The sequence below is a fragment of the Calypte anna genome, chromosome 4A (assembly GCF_003957555.1).
Source record: "Calypte anna isolate BGI_N300 chromosome 4A, bCalAnn1_v1.p, whole genome shotgun sequence".
In the NCBI taxonomy this organism is placed as follows: domain Eukaryota; kingdom Metazoa; phylum Chordata; class Aves; order Apodiformes; family Trochilidae; genus Calypte; species Calypte anna.
Window position 1 is genome coordinate 13741554 of NC_044248.1, and position 18740 is coordinate 13760293.

Genomic DNA, 18740 nt, shown 5'->3' on the forward strand with positions numbered 1-18740 from the left:
GTTACCATACTTGCTACCTATAAATTACAGGCACTTAAAGGTCAGTGAAATCACCAAGTGATTCTGCATCCCTGAGAATGCAGGGCTCCCCTGGGCACCCAGCCCACCCACCTGTGGTGCTCCTGGTGCCTGCCCAGCCCACCCTTTGCTCAGCTGCTCCAGTGCTAAGAGCAGTAACAGCAGAGACACAAGTCCCCACTTTCTGCTGCTATGGACAGGAGCTTGTGGTAGGCACAATTTTCCTCCTGTAACCTCCAGCTTTCTCACTTTACATAAATAAAACACTTCAAAATTCTCTTTTGGGGAATGCCCAGTATGTAACTGACATTTTAGGCACTTCCAAGGCTCAGTGAGTGCCCTCAACATTTCTTGTATTCCTGATCCTAACAGAAATGAGAAATTCTAATATTTCCATCTCAGAATACATGAGAGTGTACTGAAAAGGTAGGGATGGGGTACATTTCCCAGTGGAAGAGCTTTGCCTACCACTGTCCCAGCATCAGTAGAAAATCTTTATACTATTGCATTACTAACACTTTATTTTTACTAGGTACAAGTGATTTGTCACACTAGAATTACCAAAAAAATCTATTTGAGCAGGAATCAAATGGAGTTAATTCTTTAGTTTTAATAGGTAACTTTAAATCTTACAAAAAGTATAATTTTTTTTACTCTGTTGGTTTAGCAGAGTAAGATTACCAAAGTAATACTTCTAAAATGTTACTCTAAAAAAAAAAAAACAAAAAACAAAACACCAAAAAAACCCCCAGGCTATTAAATATAGTTTTAGCTTTGAGCCAAACATAATGTGGCTATCAGTGTATAGGTCACATTATTAATTCAGGCTCCATCTTGGTTATAGCTCTTTTATGTCACAGGTATCATTAGGAATGCAGCATTTCCAAATATCTTACAAGTCTGTTGTTGTGTATCAGAGCATAAATCTCAGTTACAGTTTAAAAAGGAATGAATTCTGTCAAAAGCAAATTCATAAGCTATACCAAAACAGAGGATATAATTTCTGTTTAAAGAGGCAAGTACCAAGCAGTCACAATAATCACAAAATTGACAGCATTAAATGCAACCTCCTGGGCTCAGGGGGCATATTTTGAGTGGCTCATATGCAACACCAAAAATCCCAGTAAGATTTATGTAAAAAGCTCTAAATATAAAACTATAGATAACATTCTAGAATTACCGTATTAAAAGAATTTTAAAAGCTGTAATTTAATACATTCTTAGATTTAAAAGAATGCAAATAGCAATGAAAACTGCATCTCACTGAGAGCTCCTTTTCTACTTACAGAATTTACACAGGATATCAAACTACAGTATCACTATTATGGTTTCTTTTTTTTTTTCTTTTCATTCCTTAAGATCTGAGGAATTGCTGAGACTTTCACCATAAAAGGTAGAGAAGTCAATGCCCAGTGCTGTAGGACACTGCATCTAATTATTTTCTTACGGCTTTTGTGTGCAGGGTCGGCATATGGTTCAAGATGACTGGACAGTCTGCCCACACTGTGACTTTCCTGCCCTCTATTCAGAGTTCAAGAAGTAAGCTGGGATTTATTTTTTTTCTCTGTTGCAGGATTCCAATGTGTTCATGATTTAGCAGCAAAAAAACGTAACAGCTGGGGAGGCTGGAGAGTAATACCCTGTACTTGGTAGTTTAATCCAATATACTCACAGAATATTACTTTGAATTGGATCAAAAACTACACTGAAGAAAGACCCAGCCAGGGATGCAGGGCTCCCACAACAGAGCTGTAATGCAGATGGATGGGGGGCTTTGGAAGTTCCCAGCTCCTTCCAGGCAGATGACCCAAGGTGAGGGCAGGTGGAGGAACAGAGGCACAGGTATGTCCTGTGCAGCAATAATGTCCCCAGTAATCACCTGTGTGGGAACAGGTTGGGATAGCTCTGTTCAGGCTGCAGGAATTGCAAAGCTGCAGCAAGTTTGTATTCCAGCCCTAAGCTCCTTGGTGTTTAAGTTCCAAATTTACCTCATGCCCACGTGAAAAGCAGCAGCCCTCCTGTTGTGGTATTGAGGTCTCAAGTGTTAGAAACAAACCAACCACCCTTTGCTCCACACCTAGACAGAAGCAGCTGTTGCTGTGCCACACAGCACAGGTCAGATCTTTGCCTTATGCTTTCTGCATCAGGCCCAGCTCTTCCTTTAAAAGTATTAGAATTATCTTCTGATCACCTTTCTTTTAATACAGCATATTACAGACAGAAAACATATGTCCAATGTGTTCTGAAAGGATCAACATTGTTCAGCTTAAAAAAATAAATGATTGCACAGAATACCTCAAACCAGAAGTTGGGGACCAATAAGTTCAGGTATGTACCAGACCTTGTATTTTTTTCCTAACAGAGCTCATTGTAGAAGACATGGTAAGTTTTTTCCCATCAAGTAAAATGCAGTGTTCAAGGACTGAACTCAGAGCCTGAGTCTTCCCTCAGCCAACAGAGGCTCAGGGGTAACGCCTGCTCACCCTCAGTCATGCAACCAGCAGCTGTTTTGCTACTGCAAGTAAACCCTCTTAAATCATTCCAGTTTTAAGGCTTTAAACCAGTTTATCTCTTTGATCACATTATCATCTGCATGAGTTACCAGCTGTGCTTGAGTAGCTCAGAGAACAGTCTGAACATCAAATCCTACAACAACAGCATCATCAAATCCTACATATCATGAGTGTTAAGTGCAGGGAGAGAGAGATAAAAACTGAAAGAAGCAGATCTCAAATGCAGGTTACATGATCTTAGCTTTGATGTTAAACAGACTTTAAATATATCAGAGGACAGAGCAGCATACTACTAGGTATGTACAAACCAGTAACACACCAATGGCTTCAAATATTCAGATTTCAAAGAATGAGACCACTTCTCTGTCTATACAACACACTTACATCCCAGACTTCAGTTTTGTTAGGAGGCTGGTAACTGAAAATGTGTTAAAGTTCTTCATTAATTTTAATATTTGAAGGCAGATTTACTATTGCAAACACCTTATGTGAAAACTCACCTCAGCTATAGGTTAAAGAAATACACAAGTGATAGTATACAACTCTGTATACACCACAGTAACTTCTGTTCATTTTTTCAATCAGAGAAAACTTTGTCATTTACTATCACAATCTTTATATCTTGTTTATTTTCAGAACTGCATGTGTGGTCTGGGAAGCAGCAAAAAAAGCATTCGCATTACTCATCTTTTCTCCACTAGGATTTACCAACAACCACAACATCACTGCTATTTTGTGAGAGCCTGTAAATACTCTGCTTTTGATAAATTTTGTACTTCGAGTTATAAAACTGATGAATAATGGTTCTTACCAAGCAAAATTTGCATTTGTCCACAGAGACAAAGCAAGGAGCATTCTGTGTTACATGAGTGGCAAAAAACAAGCCCTCAAGTTCTCTTTTTCAAATTAGTTGTGAACTTTTATGAGTTTCTATTAAAGATTTCTTACTCCAAGTCTTCTTGTCTGGTTTTGGTTAGAGATACAAGTCCTAAGCACAGGCTCCTCAAGTTTTACAATTCAATCCCTCACTGATTTTCTGTCTCTAACTGAACAAAAGGAAAATTGGAGGAAAAGAAAAACACTGCATCCTGTACATGCCAGAAAGGCAGAACCTTGGAGAGAGACAAACTGCCCCCTGAACTTAAACAAAATTTAATTTAAGAGGTTCCTGTGAAACTTTTTATTGTAATTTTATACACTGCTCAATTTCTGTGGTACAAATGCGCGATTTATGTTTGGGGTTTGTTTTGCCTCATGTACTATTTACAAGATTTCACCACGCAGTATCAGGGGGTTTATTAAAAAAACAGAAGTGAAATCCTAGGAAGACTTCGTATAAATGCCAGGTAAGGACAGCACATCTTCAGTGTTCAGGCACCCTGGCATTTGTTGTACAAGGGTATTTATGGCTGGTAATGCTGCAGCACGTTATGGGTAAGTACAGAGCTGCACAGAGAGAGCACAGGAACAGCATCACCTCTACCAGAGGAGCATTTTCAGTGCACTGGTTCTGCTTCCTTAGCTCCATCACTGCATCTGCTGTTTCATGTTCCTGCCAGAAGTTAGAGAAGCAAAGCTGGATCCAGAAAGAGATTTTATTCTGTTTAATGTCTTGTTTTCTCTTTCCTTTTCCCTTCTTTCTTTGTTGTTTCTTCATGTTTCTCTCCTTTTGGCAGCTTAGAAGGCTTCTTTTTTTGCTACAAATAGAACATACAGTTTAAAATCCAACCGCAACATGGCAAAAGCAGAAGTCAAAATAGGATCAGTGCTAAGAAAAACATCTTTCCCTTCGCCTGTAGTTGCTTCTTACCAATGGCACCAGCCCCACCAGCACCTAAAATATTACTAAATTTTGGAATTGGATTCAGTATTCATGAGATTACAGTGATGTCTGGCTTCAGTCCACATTCAAACAAAGTTGGGTGGAAACAACTGAGACTTTTTTACACAACTACTAGTGTAGTGTTAATTCTAGTTAAGAATTTAAAAGTTCAGCAATTATATATTCAATATCTACTATGATTGGTTTTTTTAAATTCAGATGATGATATGAGTCCCAGAAAGATAAAAGGAAGCAAACATTTTAGTGTGGCAGTTTAACACTGAGGACACTGAGTTACCTTAATCATTGCATCACTTTCAACAGTATCTTCTTGCTCATCCTCAGACTGGATCTCTTCCATACTGAAGTCTTCAGTCAGTTCTGAGGTCACTGCAGATCCTGACTGCCTTTTTGATGTCTTGACAGAGTGAAGTGAATAGGGAGTCAGATGTGCCTCTTTGTTGTAGGCTCGTGTAAAAGCTGCTTTGACCTGTTCAACAGAAACACAACAAGCACCAGCTTAAGTACTACAGTGTTTGCTAACCAACTCTTGGCTAAAGATTCCACATCATCTTTCCTTCAGGATTTAGAGTTATTAACAATCATCCTTCAGGAATGACCAAAGATTTGTAGAAAAGGACACAATCCCAGAAAGAAGCAGGAAGCATCCAACTGTTGCATGATGAAGGCTCATTTAAAGCAAGTTCCACATAATCCTCAGATGTTCCTCTTAGGCTTTCAATCATTTTGGCACTGTTGTTCTGTTCACTTACCCCAAAGCCACCCTCAGCAGCACCAGACACCCACACCATTAGAGCAACATATTCAGACAAGGGGTGTACACTGGACAGTAAATGTAGGTTTTGGTATCAGAAAAGATTCTTCTCTCCCTGAGCACTTGACATGGGATGGGGGAGATCATGGTTCCAATGTCACCCAGAACAGTCTACAGAGATTTGAGTTTAAGCTCACCTTATACCAGACAAAAAGGTAACCAGTGAAGTCACCTCCAAATGCAGGAGACACTGGGGAAGCACCACACACAGACCCCAGGTCTGGCAGTCCAGTCACCTGGACTGAGGAAGCTGCAAGTTGCAAGCCAGCCTCCTGTGCCCACATCATAACAAATATGGTTGTGCACTCAACAAGAATGCTCCTGTGCATGCAGCCAGGAGCCTGCAAGTGAAAAAAGTCTCAGCTTTCCCTGTCCCTTTTGTGTTCCACTTCTGTGCTCCAGCCACAGCTGATTCCCAGCGATCCTTTCACCTGAACAACAGGCGTAAGACTGCTGAATGAAGCACAGCCTGAGTATCCCTTAGGACATACCCCGAACCCTTACTATGTTTGGCAAAGATTGCTGTGGTATCACATTGATTACTGTTAATAAAATTATTCATTTTCAGCTGCACCAACTTCAGCCTTTCAGCAACATGTCCATACTACAGCTGTTATTCTAGGTTTTCTTTTCAAAGAGATTCAACATAAGGAAAAAAACCACAGATGATTACCTTGGGATCCAGCTTTGAAAAAGGACTGGGTTTGCCTCCCCACATGCTTATTTCCATTATATTTTCAATATCTTCTTTCATCAAGCAGTAAGAGTCCATGAATGTTATAGCTTCTTGCACACCCTCTGCACCAAGGTCTTTCAAGGGCCGGACAAGCGCATCCCGCAGACAGGACAGATACTCCATGTTTACTGTCCTCTTGCATGCCTGAGTTCTTTATCAAACAGAAAGTACTGAGTCAAAGTGTACAACCACCACCACCACCACTCACTCCTAAACACGAGCACCCTGTAGGTAAGGCCTCAGCAAATGGATAATCAGCTGCCTTAAGAGTTAACTGCAGCTGTACTGTGCCATTCCTTGCACCATACCTGCATCAGGGATAATGGATGCCAGGACTTCAAACACTGAGCAGTCTGGGGAAATACATCCCCAACTGAGAAACACCTTGGGGGTGAAAAAAGTCACAGTACCGCTGACTGTACTAAAAGTGTTTGCAGTCTGATTGTTGTCCAGTTTAAGTGCCAAGAAACCATCAACAACATCTGAGCATTTTCACAGAACATACACTGACATTTGTACCAAGCACAGGTATTAATTACCCACCAAGGAATTAATAGTTTGTAATGAGCTACATGAGAACTAAATAGTCACGTCAATATAATCCAAAAGAGGAATGTCAGTACTACCTGAGACTCATGTGCATTGCCAGTTCTTGAATGATGCGGTCATGTTTGCCTGTGGATGAAAATTTCCCCAGCCAGCTGGGGAAGACAGGAAACTGGGACATGTAACCTCTCATCAGCTCCCCAGGGAGAACACTGGAATAAATTGCCTGAAAAAGGAACACATGCCAAATTCAAATCACAATTAATTGGTCTGACACCATGACATATTGCCCTACCCATCTGCAGGAAAAGGGGTAGAGAATACAATCTTGTGGTGGAAACAGCTCATATCAATAGGTGTTAACAGAACTCCTTCATCCTTGCTTGTTTCTGTCCAACTTCTTTTAGTTTACAGTTCTTAGAACGTAACACGTGAGGTGGTACAAAATATCTGTGAAATTACCTGGATCTTAAAAGCCATTTAAAGGGAAAAAAAAAAAAGCAACAACAAAAAACCACAACACACACAACAAAACTCCCAAGTACGTTCACTGCTCATAACACAGACTGACTTCACACAAACAAGTGCTGTAGTCTCCAGCAGATGGAGATGGTGGAGGAACTTCCTAAGAACACCACGAACCTATGAAACCTCAGCTAGCTCAGCTCCTAACCAACTTCTCTGACTGGACCTGTGCTAAGCAGGGCAGGGGGGACTAAAAGACCTCCAGAGGTGCCTTCCAATGCATCCATGGTAAGTTCTCTGATGAAAGTCACAGTCCTTTAAGCACAAGTCTTGTAATATATCCAAGTGATCAGTTTCACTGTGCAGTGCCAAAGTTCTGTGCTTTGCAAGAAATCCTGGCCTGGTGAGAAGCCAGGAGAGGAAGCCCATAAAGAGAACAGGGGGGTTGTGACTGCATGTCAGAACTGACGTGTGCTCCTGTGCTTCATAAAGAAGGTTCAAGCTTCTCAAAGTTTCAGAAGACAAAGTCATGATAGATCATGGGCTCAACAATATGAATCCAGGAAACTGCTCCACTCACATATGAAGTATGAACTGTACAGGTCATAAAATTATACTGAAACATCAATTTCAAGGGCTTTTACATTGGGCATCCACAAAGCAACCAAAGAGTGGTAAGTGCTCACCTGTGTTGGAAGAAGGTTCCAGTTTTGCTTGGTACGAATCTGTTTGTCCACTATATCGCCATCACATATACTATCAGCTGCTCTACTCAAGAGCACCAAGTGTTTTTTCAGATTTCCTCTGGAAAAAAACAAAGCTGACTGTATTACAAAGCAGAAATATCCAGGTATGTTTTATTTTAGTTTTATTCCCCAACACAAAATCCTATGGCAATTTAGGGTATGGAATAACTCACCCAGCAGCAGCTGGTCTCACGTGTACATAGTTCTCTTGGACAAAGAGAGGTGCTAGGGAATAATCATGGAAGAAAAGATCTGACTTGTCTATAAGAGACATACGAGAAGCCTCCTCTCCAGCAGCAAAAACCTTCCGGACAACATCAAAAGGGCCCTAAGTAAATTATATTTCAAGAAGTCAGTGGGTTGCAGGTCAACACAGTAAGACACAGCACAGTATCAACAAAATTACTGTAGTGATAGTACCCAACAACATCAGTTCAAGTTCAGTGCTTCCTTCTTAGTACTTGACCAGTTCTGAAAATTGAGTTTTACTTCTGATATTATGAGATTTCTCTCCTAAACAGAGGACTTGGGATTAGATTCATAATTGCATCTTATATTTTGATGTACTGGTTTCCTAAATATACTCAGTCCTGGATTTACTGCTCTTGAATTACTTGTACAAGGTAAACAGCCCCCTGCTCCTAGGCTGTCAGGCTTTACCTCAGGAGATGTGATAAAGCCTATTGACTGTATCAGCATACATCAGTAAAAGCCAACTTGCTATTCACACTTACCAGCTTGATATCCTTTTTGGCTCTGCTGGCATCTGTTTTAGCCTCATCATAAGTCAACGATTTATCTTTTGCACACCACATATTAAGATTATGTAAAACCTAAAGAACAAAATTGACAATTTGGTAACATAATAGCATTTAAAGGAAGACTATCAGAAAACAGGCCTGATCTCTACCATAAACATAACAACACTATTCAAAGATGACATTGAAGTCAAGAACTTGTACATGATGTGCTCTCCGAATGGACACTCACCTGTCTGATGTCCTGATTTGCTGCCAGGATTATCTCTTGCATAGCAGGTGGTGGAATTTTTAAACCCTCTTTAAATGCAATAGACATCATGGCACCCTGTAATCCACACAATTGAGGAAATGTCACTAGAGAATTCCTATGAATTCTTCCTCCTATAGAACACACTGACTATGACAGAGCATTAATGTATATAGTTTACAGCATATAATAATTCAAAATTTCACTCAAACATTAGTCATCACTTGACATTGGTGGGAAAAAAAAAGGACATGATCATTTAAAAAAAAAATTGGATATATTTAAGACAGACTCCTAAATCTGAAATACTTTGGGATATTACATTCTGTGGGAATAAAAACCTCAGACAACCCATTTTGAAAATCAGAGTAATGCTCTGAGGTGATGTATTAAGTGGTGTTTCCCCATTCTGTGTGAATTCTGCCACACAAAGACAGAATTTACTGATGATAATTCAGTGCAGCCCATACAGCCACAGCCTTCTTACCTTAATCTGTTCCAGACGAGGTCTCTGAAAACGAAGATCAAAGCAGTAGTGCACCAAGGAACGCATTTTTGGGTGGTTTCTATCATTACACATGCAGATGATGGGAACCTTCGTCTGTCGAATCAAACCAATCAGCTCCTGGGGTTTAAACACATTACAACAATTTCATTACATACCTCAGAAAACAGGAATTATTAAAATGTCAGACCAAGCAGAACAAATCCCTGCCTCAAACCAGATCCTTGACAGATGCTGGTATATAAACCTCCTCCTTACTGTAACCATGTTTCCACACAGTCAAAACCCAAGTCCCTCTTTTAACTTTTCCACTTGCTGTTCTACGCAGCTGCATACATCTGTCTGCCCACTTCCAATCATCTTTTGACCATTCTTCATGAAGCAATTAAGACCAATAGCCCAGAGCAGAGCTGTCAACCCACAGAACTAGATCCATTTGTTCAGAGGCCAGTCTGACCTGGCCTATGCCCAGAGGGAGCTCAGGTCTTTCTGACTGCACCCTGCCACAAACAATGAAGCAGCACTAAGTAAAAAGATCAGTACTTCCCTGTCTAAAGAGCAAAAACCCTGAGGTTTCAGGACTATAAGGTTTACCACATCAAACTGCCTGCTCCAGTGAAGGTGAAATTCAGTTCAATTTCATATTCCTGCAATGCAAATAGCTGCATCTGACCTAAAGTTCTGTCTGCCCTCTATTGTGAAAGCACTGCATGTGACCACAGGAAATCTCCAGAAGTTGCAGATGGAGCTGCCAAGGAGAACAGAATATAACACTGCCTATGCCACATTATTTTTCTCCTGAGGAGAGCAACTGTCCCAGTCAGATTACAAACATCCCACTGCAGGTAGATGTCAGCTGCAGAGACCTGACAATGAATTCACCTCTCCAAGAACGAACAGCTGAAGCATGCACACCCACGCTCATCACTCCAGGTTCTTCTTCCCCTGCTACCATTGTACAATTATTCTTACGCAGACTTCTAAAATAAGTCAGATATACTGTACTACAAAGATTGTTTATAGACCACGTGTTGAGGACAGCAGACAGGCTTGAAATATGCTGTGGTGTATGTGGTATGCACTCTTAGCAATGGCATTAACTAATAACTATAGCAGTTTCACCTGAATCCCTCCTCTGTCTTCATTGCCTGCCATACCATCCACTTCATCCATGATCAATACATGTTTCCCGCTAACTGATGAGGATGTGCCTGAAAATGAATATGGACAAGAAAATGAGATGGGAATAAAACAGGGTCTTGCTCAGTTTCATCCAATGCTTTATAAACTAGGTAAGCCCAGTCTGAAACAACTGAGGTGATGGTGGTGAACCCCTTGCTCTGCCACTTGATGACACAAAACCATACTGAGAGAACTGAACTGCCTGAAGCCCCACATCACCTTCCAAGAAACAAGTCCCATGCAGCAGAAGAGCAGCTCCAGAGTTATTGAGTAGTCTGTGCAGATTAACACCCAACTTTCACAATAGCAGGATTTCATTCTACAACTCAAGATGAAACAAAACAGCTTACTAAATAAAGCCATGCCTATTAGAGCTGGAACCCTCCACATGATCACATTACATTCCTAACACTGTTGTTTAACAAGGAAGTTATGTCCCTCCAGTAAGCAGACTCATAACAACAATCCTCTTTCCAACAACAGACATACCAGAACAGAAGTCTTTGATGCTGGTGTTGTTCAGTGATTCAGCAACTACTTCTTTAAGACTGTTCTTACTGCGAGTGTCACTGGCATTCAGCTCCACATAGCTATACCCCAGCTCCTAGACCAAAACACACAAACCACACAAGAAATGAGAACACAGATCAGTGAGACAGCACACACATATTCAGAATTGGAAAAAGTGTTTCAGAGTTCCATAAGAAAGCTCTTTTGACACCATTTTCAGACACAAAATTTGTGGGTTTGATTCCTTCCTCACACTCCTTTCCTCTCGCACTCCAAAAAATACTTATAACCAGACACAGAACAGATATGCCCAAAAGAACTTTGGAGAGGGAGGCAGGGAGGAAGGAGAAGAAACAAAACACCCCCCAAAAACCCGAAACAAAACACTCCACAAAAGTCAGTGGCAGATTTAGTTCTTAAAGATTAACAGAAATGCCACCAGTGATAGAAAAAGAACAATGTGCCAAGGCTGGCTAAGCTCCATGGTATTTCCAGCTGTGCATTAAGCACAGTCAGGAAAAGAAACATGCCACATCCCTCTGAAAGCTGAAAGAAAGATAAGCTATTAAATATTTAATAGCTAAGAAACAGAATCCCCCAGCAGTCCTAACACTTCAGAACAAAGCTGAGCTTGAAAGCATTCACCCCACTGATCTTGTATCAGGGAACTCCCCTGCCAGGGCCATGCCACAGCACAGCAGTGAGCTGCGCAGCCTCACTCCTGCAGCTTGAGCAACCCAGTTCTGTTGGCTGCTCCTGGGGAGCACAGGGAAATGCTCTGAGGAGACCTGAAGGAGCTGTGAGCAAGCTAGGTCAAAAACCAGAAGCAGAAGAGACCATGGTAGTGTAGAAACAAGTCCAGGTCAGCATATTCAGTTTATCTGCATGTCCAGACTTGGATGTAGCATCAGTTTGTTGGCAAAAACCTCTGAAGTGGAGGGAAAGAGGGGGGAAACTCTGGGAGTTACTCTATAAAACTCAGATACTGAGTTAAATAACCACTTCTTCCCAGCACAAGGATCAGATAGCTAAGTTCTCAACCCTTCCAAGCTGGTATTATATTCTAAGAAAATTTTTGCAGTTCAAAGAACAGAATAATCTCCAAGTTGTTACAGTAACAGTATTAGTAAGTTAGCTTTAATGGTATTTCTAAAATAATGAGCTCCCCGTTGATTTTCATTACACAATTGGTGGAACACAGTGTTCCAGCTAAACTAGGAAAAAAAATTTCTGAATCTGAATTCAGAGATTAAACACATACCCCCTCAACTTCTTCTATCCTAAATTAGTGTTTGAATTTAGAATTATTCTGGGAAAGATATCGTTAGACACATAAAAGCCATAATCAAGTCTGTCACAGAAGCATTCAAAAAGCTTGCCAGAATGCTACTCCCACTAAATTCAGAGCAAATATTCTCCAACTTCCATTAAGCACAATTTTTGAAGGCCATTTCCAATTGCTCAACATACTGTGATGTGCTTCCTCTCAGTATAACTGAAAGAAACACATAAGCTCACTGCTAAATTCTCACCCAAACCTCAGAAAGGTATCTACACACCCCTGAATTTTCACCATTTCAAGCAGGTGGAACTTGTCTGGGAACAGACCCCAGTCATTCAGGGGATACCCATCTGCAGCCACATACGGAATCAATACAGAACAGTGCTGGGAACAACTGTTCATATGAACTCACCTTACAAACCAAAGAAGCTGTAGTAGTTTTACCAACCCCAGGTGGACCAGAAAGTAATGCTGCTTTAAAGCCAGTACCATCATCTTTGCCTCCAGTTTTACTGGTCTTTGCTGTAAAAGAAGACAGCATGTTTTACCTAGGTATGTATTACAAAACAAACTGCAGACTTCATGTAAATCCTTAAAGATTCCAAGCATCATTAAAGATTTTTTTCTTACGTAGGGCTTGATATGCATATCAAAAATGCATACACATCTGTATCCTAACCATTTGGGGAAAAGCAGTTTAAACCATCCTAGCTTAAGACTTGCAGTGATTCTAAAACCAAACCCCAAACACACCACACGGAAAAAATCCACTACCTACTACGTTTGAAGTTAAACTTACCCAGTATTTTACACAGAGAAAAAAAAAATTGTCTATAGGTTGACACACTATACAAACCCCAGGTTATGGACAGGCCTGTCAGGTACAACCAGGACTTCAAGACTCTCTCTCTTCCTCATGCAGGATGGCAGCACTCTAGACATGTTCCTATCCTGTATTTTCATCACATGTACATGCAGGTTAGCACTGGCTAACATTTCTCTTGGTAAGAAAGAATTCAATAGGCCAAAAGCCAGGCCATTTTTATATATATTACTGCTAAGTTATTTTGGTTTCTTTTGGAAAAAATACCATGAGATTTAAGAAATATCCTCAGACAATTTGCTTTTCAGGGTGGTTTGGCTGTTTGGGGTTTTTCTGGGAGGTGGGCAGGCATGTGCTGGTTTTAGCTGATATAGAGGTAATTTTCCTCAGTATCTGGTACAGGGCTACATTTTGGAACTGGGCTGAAAAACATGCTGACAACACAGGGATGTTTTGGTTCCTGCTGAGCAGTGCTTACACAGAGTCAAGGCCTTGTCTGCTCCTCACCTCACCCCACCTGTGAGTGGGCTGGGGGAGCACAGAAGTTAGGAGGGGACAGAGCCAAGACAGCTGACCCTATGTGACCCAGGGGATATTCCACTCCATGTGACACCACGCTCAGCAGGAAAAACTGAGAGGATGACAAAGGACAGGGGGGGACTTTTGGAGTGATGGCATTTGCCTTCCCAAGCAACTGTTTGGTGTGATGGAGCCCTGCTCTCCTGGAGATGGCTGAACTCCTATCAGTTCCTGCTGATAGGAACTGGTGAATGATTTTCATGTTTTACTTTACTTGAGTGGGCATGCAGATTATGCTTTAATTCTAAAAACTGTCTTTATCTCAACCCATGAGTTTTCTCACTTTTACCTTTTATTTTCTTTTGCATCCACTGTGAGGGGAAGGAGTGAGCAGCTGTGAGGTGCTTAGTTGCCAGCTGGGGTTAACACACAGTGCAGTGGAAAGTGAACAACTACTTTTTCATTTAAAGAAAAAAAAAATCAAAAACTACCATACTCAGGCTCAACTGCTGCTAGAAGTGCACCCAGCTTCAGCCTCATTCCTGCTCTAGAGCTGCTCTGCTTTCTCAATGACCCTTATCAGTCCCAGGAGCCAAGCAGTGTGATTGGCATGGAAGAACACAGAGAGAAGTTAACCACACTTGGTCACCTTGTCCATCATCCGAGGTATTCCTGTGCCAATTCCGGAGCCAGCGGAGCAGTTTATTGGCACAGCTTTGCTCACCCTGCTGTCCAATTATTGCCTTTAGAGATACAGGCTTGTATTTATCTACCCATAGCAATCTCTCTGTTCCATCTTCATTAATCTCAGGATCCAAGTTCCTCTTGGACTCTGGGGCTTCTTTCTTCTCCGCAGTTTCCCGTCTGAAGTCTGTGAGCTTCCGAACACCGGCTTCTCTCTTATCAGATCTGACAGCACCTCCTTTCTCAGGAGTAGACTGATGTTTTTTGTTATCAGCTTCCCTTTTGAAAGGGCTAGAATTCGTTTTTCCAGCTTTCTGTGGTGATTTCTTAGGTCTCGAGTCTGCTTTCTTTGCCTTAGGAAAGCAAAGGTAAGAAAGTTAAAAAGGAAACTAAAAAACAATGTACAGTAAACAAACACACTGCCTTTGAACACGTGTACAGGAATGCTTAAGTAACAAAGTTTATGTACTGATGAACTTCAAGAGCAGATAAAGAAACACTCCTCTCCGAAAAATGAGCTACTGTTAAACACGGTACCACCTGGTTCTATAGCACGACCCACAAAAGAAGCAAGAAGTGTTCTCTTCATTGCAAGAGCATTCCTAAGTCACTACGACTGATACATCCTTAAAAAAAATAATAAAAAACTGGTGACTGTCAGGTTGGAATGAATGGGCCACTGGACTCATGAAGCTGAAGCACAGCTCTCACAAAACAAAAAAAAAAACCAACAAAAAAAACCACTTTCAAGTTTGAACACACACACCAAAAAAAAACAATAAAAACCCCAAAACTTAGAACACATGGCTAAAAGGAGGAGGGACAGAGAATAACTTTGTTTCCACTAAGAGAACACTCCTCTCAAGCACACAATTTTTCAAAAATAAGAACCAATTATTCAAAAAAAAAAAAAAATCACAACCACCAAAAGTCCTTAATTCGTAACAAAGTAATTAGCTAGTAAGCCCAGAGTTTTCCTTAAAACATCAATAAAATCTTGACATGCAGTAATTCAAGCCTACCCACATGAGAAATACCAAGGCAGTGCTGATACTGAATGTACAACACGCTAGAGCTAAGGGAGATTAACAATATTCTATCAACTACTGCAGATGAAATTTAAATATACATTAAAAACCCAAACTTGTTACTGTTTGTACAGCAGTCCCTGAAAAAAGTTACCTTTATATGGTTCTTGAACTAAGAACATTAAACACAACATCTGCTATGTATACACGTGGTTTACATATAGTTGTCCCATGTCTACAGTGCAATTCTGTATTGGGCCTGTCTGGGTACCACACCACATCAGTCATGATTATTTGATTTGAACAACCAACAATTACTCAAAGTTTAAAACTTAAACCATCTGAGAAAATACAACTACCCCCCCACTCAGATACAGATATACAGATTAATATATAAATACAGAATAATCGAGTCAGAGTATAAAAATAAAAGGTGGAGAAAATGTCCATAGCCTCCCCCAAGCAAAACTCTTTAAATACAAATAGCAATTTTTCACTCTAGCTTTTAAGCTAGAATGTCAAACTGACTATCACAGGATTACTGCAACTGAAAAGAATATGGAAAATTCAACTAAAACCAAATCAAACCCAACAAAGCTTAAGTTTATTGTAAACAAACCTCTGTTTCAGCAGCCAGCTCATATTTGGACTTTTTGCCTGGCATAGTTCGAATGAGATCAAACAGGCCATCCTCATCAATGATTTTTGTCCCTAAAGTTGATGCCTGGAGCCAAAGAAAGAATTAAAAGGTCAAGAAAAAGTAAGGAGTTACCTAACTCACTTCAGTGTGCTTTCCAGTGAAGACTGTTTAGAAACACAAGATTTTTTAAATATATGTGTTTATTAAAATTATATGTGTATATAAAAAAACCCAAAAAACAACAAAGCCCTGAAACATTAGGCAACTTTCCCTTCTTAACATGCATTTTATTGTAGTACTGTCTCCTTTTGACAGAGGTACTGAAAACCACTATGAATCATTCTGAACAAGTTACAGTTTCACTTCTCTGCTCAGGGACAGGAGCACTCACCTTTTCACATTTAGATTGACCACAGTCTCTCCCCATAACCAGATAGTTTGTCTTCTTGCTGACATTGCCAGTCACTTTTCCTCCGTAACGTTCAATCAGAGACTTGGCCTCATCTCTTTCAATACACTCCAGAACACCCGTAATCACAAACGTCAGGCCTTCCAAGCAGTTTTCAGCCCCCTGAGAACCACAGCATTACAGAAAATGCCATTACATGATACGATTTTCCTAAATACATCTTCACCTTCAGCTTTTTTTAGCCCCCTACGACACCAAGTACCCTATGGAACTTTAGAAAAATAAGTCTAACTAGATAATGTAGTATATAGCTAGATAATGGATCTAAATGTCTAAAGTCACCAAAAGGCACAGCTACCAACAAAACTTCACACATTGTTAACCTGACTGATCATCCTCTTAACACTCCATGCTTCAAGCACCACGTCAGTTAAATGAATGACACTAATCTACACTTTTAAGACCAGTAACTATTTTTCACCATCATGGCTTCATAAACCAAGTACTGAACTTAATTTCTTAGTACTTTTCCTTAGTCACTGCTCTGCATGACAATTGAGCTTTTTCAAACACATGAAATACGTATTTGAAATAGAATATGATACCAATTTTTAAACAGTTTAGTTATGATGCTGGTTAGATCATTTACAGCAGCACATCTGACAAATTCCACTTCTACACACAGAATTCTGCTGTAGCCAATCTCACCTGAGGTATCTCTTTGGAACCCAGGGCTTTTGGACCCTCACGATTGAGGAAGCTTCGGTAGGCCTGATAATTGGTTCGCTTCTTTTCGGAGTCCTCAGGACTTACAGACTTGGGCAAGAGATGAAAAATCAATACAAATATTGAATATATAAAAACAACAAAATAAATCCAAACATGGACATTCAATTAAAACATTTTTATGAACCAAAGGAAAAGTTTTATCACTTTTATTTTTAATCTATTAACATGCAACACATTGGGAAGCTTGCTCTGGTTTTGGAACTTGTTTATTAAAAAGAATAGCAAAAATAGTTGAAAAGATTTGAAAAAAAGCACCCGAGTTTAAAAAATGTACCCATTGTTTACTGTCAAGTTTCTGTAGCTTCAGCTATGTTCCACATGTACACGCTCAATTCATAAACTGTTGCTCTAATTTATATCCTATTTTGTTTCAGATTGATGACCAGGTATAGACAACATCTACACCTTCCATCAAGTATTTTTTAGGATTTCTACTTTTAAGAGACATTTAGTCTGTAAGAAATTATTTACATCTTGCCCAAAAAAAGCTGCAGTCTCTCCCTCCCCATTACAAATGTTAAGTGTCAAATCTGATTTATGATTAAAACGTATGTTTTGAGGTTGCCAGTAACTGTGTGTTCAATAATTACTCACTTAAAACTAAATTAAATTCCCATGTAATACATCAACTGTAAGAAATATACTGCAGAAAAAGGAGACTAGGGAGGGAGAAGGAAGGGCAAAAAACCCACCCAACAGTACCATTCATCAGTCCAATAGCAGTACAGACCCACAGGGTTACCATGCTCACACAAGCAATAAGCTTTCACTCACTAGCTGTGTCAGAATTCCTGCATTATGCATTTTTCCAAGAAAGCTATGAACAAGCATCAAACTGGTTTTGCAGTGTATATGCATACCTTCATGAGCAATAAAGAACACTCATTTCTTTCATGCAGTTCTAATTACACTTTCCAGATCAGTTTTTTCCCTATAATTTTTACAGTTGCCAGGAACTGTAAATTGCCTTACAAAAATTTGAAGTCTTAAAATTTGCTGAGAAGATTCAAAGTACCAAGGTACAAAAGTGACATGGAAACAATTATAATTGAAAGCTGTTTTCCTGCTAATTCCATCAAGCCCACTAGATTAATTTTGATAGGTCCTACCTCAGACTTCTTGGGAGAAATTTTCTCCTTCTTTGGTGTTATCTTCTCTTCTTTCCCTGAAGCAGTTTTCCCCTTTGATACGAAGCTTTGAGCACCTCTTTCCTTTTTAGCCAAGTCTTCTTTATGTTTCAGAGACACAAGCTTAGAGCTCGGTTTCAAAGGTAAGGTCTTATCCATCAACTGCCTGGCTCCTTTACCATCAGATGATTGTGGAGATACACGAGACCCTGTAGAATGTTCAGATTTAGCTTGCTCCTTTGGAGTGGAAATCTTTGCTTCACCTGCTGAGTTTGTTGCTTTCACTTGATAGAAGGTAGAGGGAGGAGAGCACATATATAAGAATGTATCTCATTAACACGATGACTTGGTAAAATGTTTTCTATGTTCTGTCTCATACCTCTTTCCAGCTGCTTGTATCTCTCTGTCACGTTAGGACTGCTCTTGATGCTCAACACTGTTTGCTCACCTCCTGAATCTTTCCGAGCCTAAATGAACACACAATGCCAAAGTCAGAGATGCATGTCCTGAGCTACCATTACATCCAGATCCCAGTTTTCTACTGTTAAGTACA

General features: G+C 40.1%; 2 protein-coding genes across 4 annotated transcripts in view; one reads left to right on the forward strand and one right to left on the reverse strand.

The window, feature by feature from the left end:
- The window catches only part of WDR19 (WD repeat domain 19), a 34662-nt gene extending 31412 nt beyond the window's left edge, over positions 1–3250 (forward strand). Inside the window, exons 30-32 of the mRNA XM_030449647.1 lie at positions 1481–1557; positions 2226–2346; positions 3168–3250. Coding sequence (XP_030305507.1) covers positions 1481–1557; positions 2226–2340 — 192 coding nt within the window. The 3' untranslated portion in view covers positions 2341–2346; positions 3168–3250. The remainder of the gene's footprint in view (positions 1–1480; positions 1558–2225; positions 2347–3167) is intronic.
- The window catches only part of RFC1 (replication factor C subunit 1), a 37268-nt gene continuing 19142 nt past the window's right edge, over positions 615–18740 (reverse strand). The window contains exons 8-25 of one of the 3 annotated variants that reach the window (XM_008491892.2): positions 18567–18654; positions 18170–18471; positions 16980–17087; positions 16254–16433; positions 15842–15946; positions 14160–14547; positions 12581–12690; positions 10866–10980; positions 10317–10405; positions 9177–9314; positions 8672–8767; positions 8416–8514; positions 7855–8009; positions 7622–7739; positions 6551–6696; positions 5862–6075; positions 4652–4843; positions 615–4228 (exon numbers count right to left, since the gene is read on the reverse strand). In XM_008491892.2, coding sequence (XP_008490114.2) covers positions 4136–4228; positions 4652–4843; positions 5862–6075; positions 6551–6696; positions 7622–7739; positions 7855–8009; positions 8416–8514; positions 8672–8767; positions 9177–9314; positions 10317–10405; positions 10866–10980; positions 12581–12690; positions 14160–14547; positions 15842–15946; positions 16254–16433; positions 16980–17087; positions 18170–18471; positions 18567–18654 — 2736 coding nt within the window. In that variant the 3' untranslated portion in view covers positions 615–4135. The remainder of the gene's footprint in view (positions 4229–4651; positions 4844–5861; positions 6076–6550; positions 6697–7621; positions 7740–7854; positions 8010–8415; positions 8515–8671; positions 8768–9176; positions 9315–10316; positions 10406–10865; positions 10981–12580; positions 12691–14159; positions 14548–15841; positions 15947–16253; positions 16434–16979; positions 17088–18169; positions 18472–18566; positions 18655–18740) is intronic. The other 2 variants (XM_030449649.1, XM_030449648.1) reach the window with 2 other exon arrangements.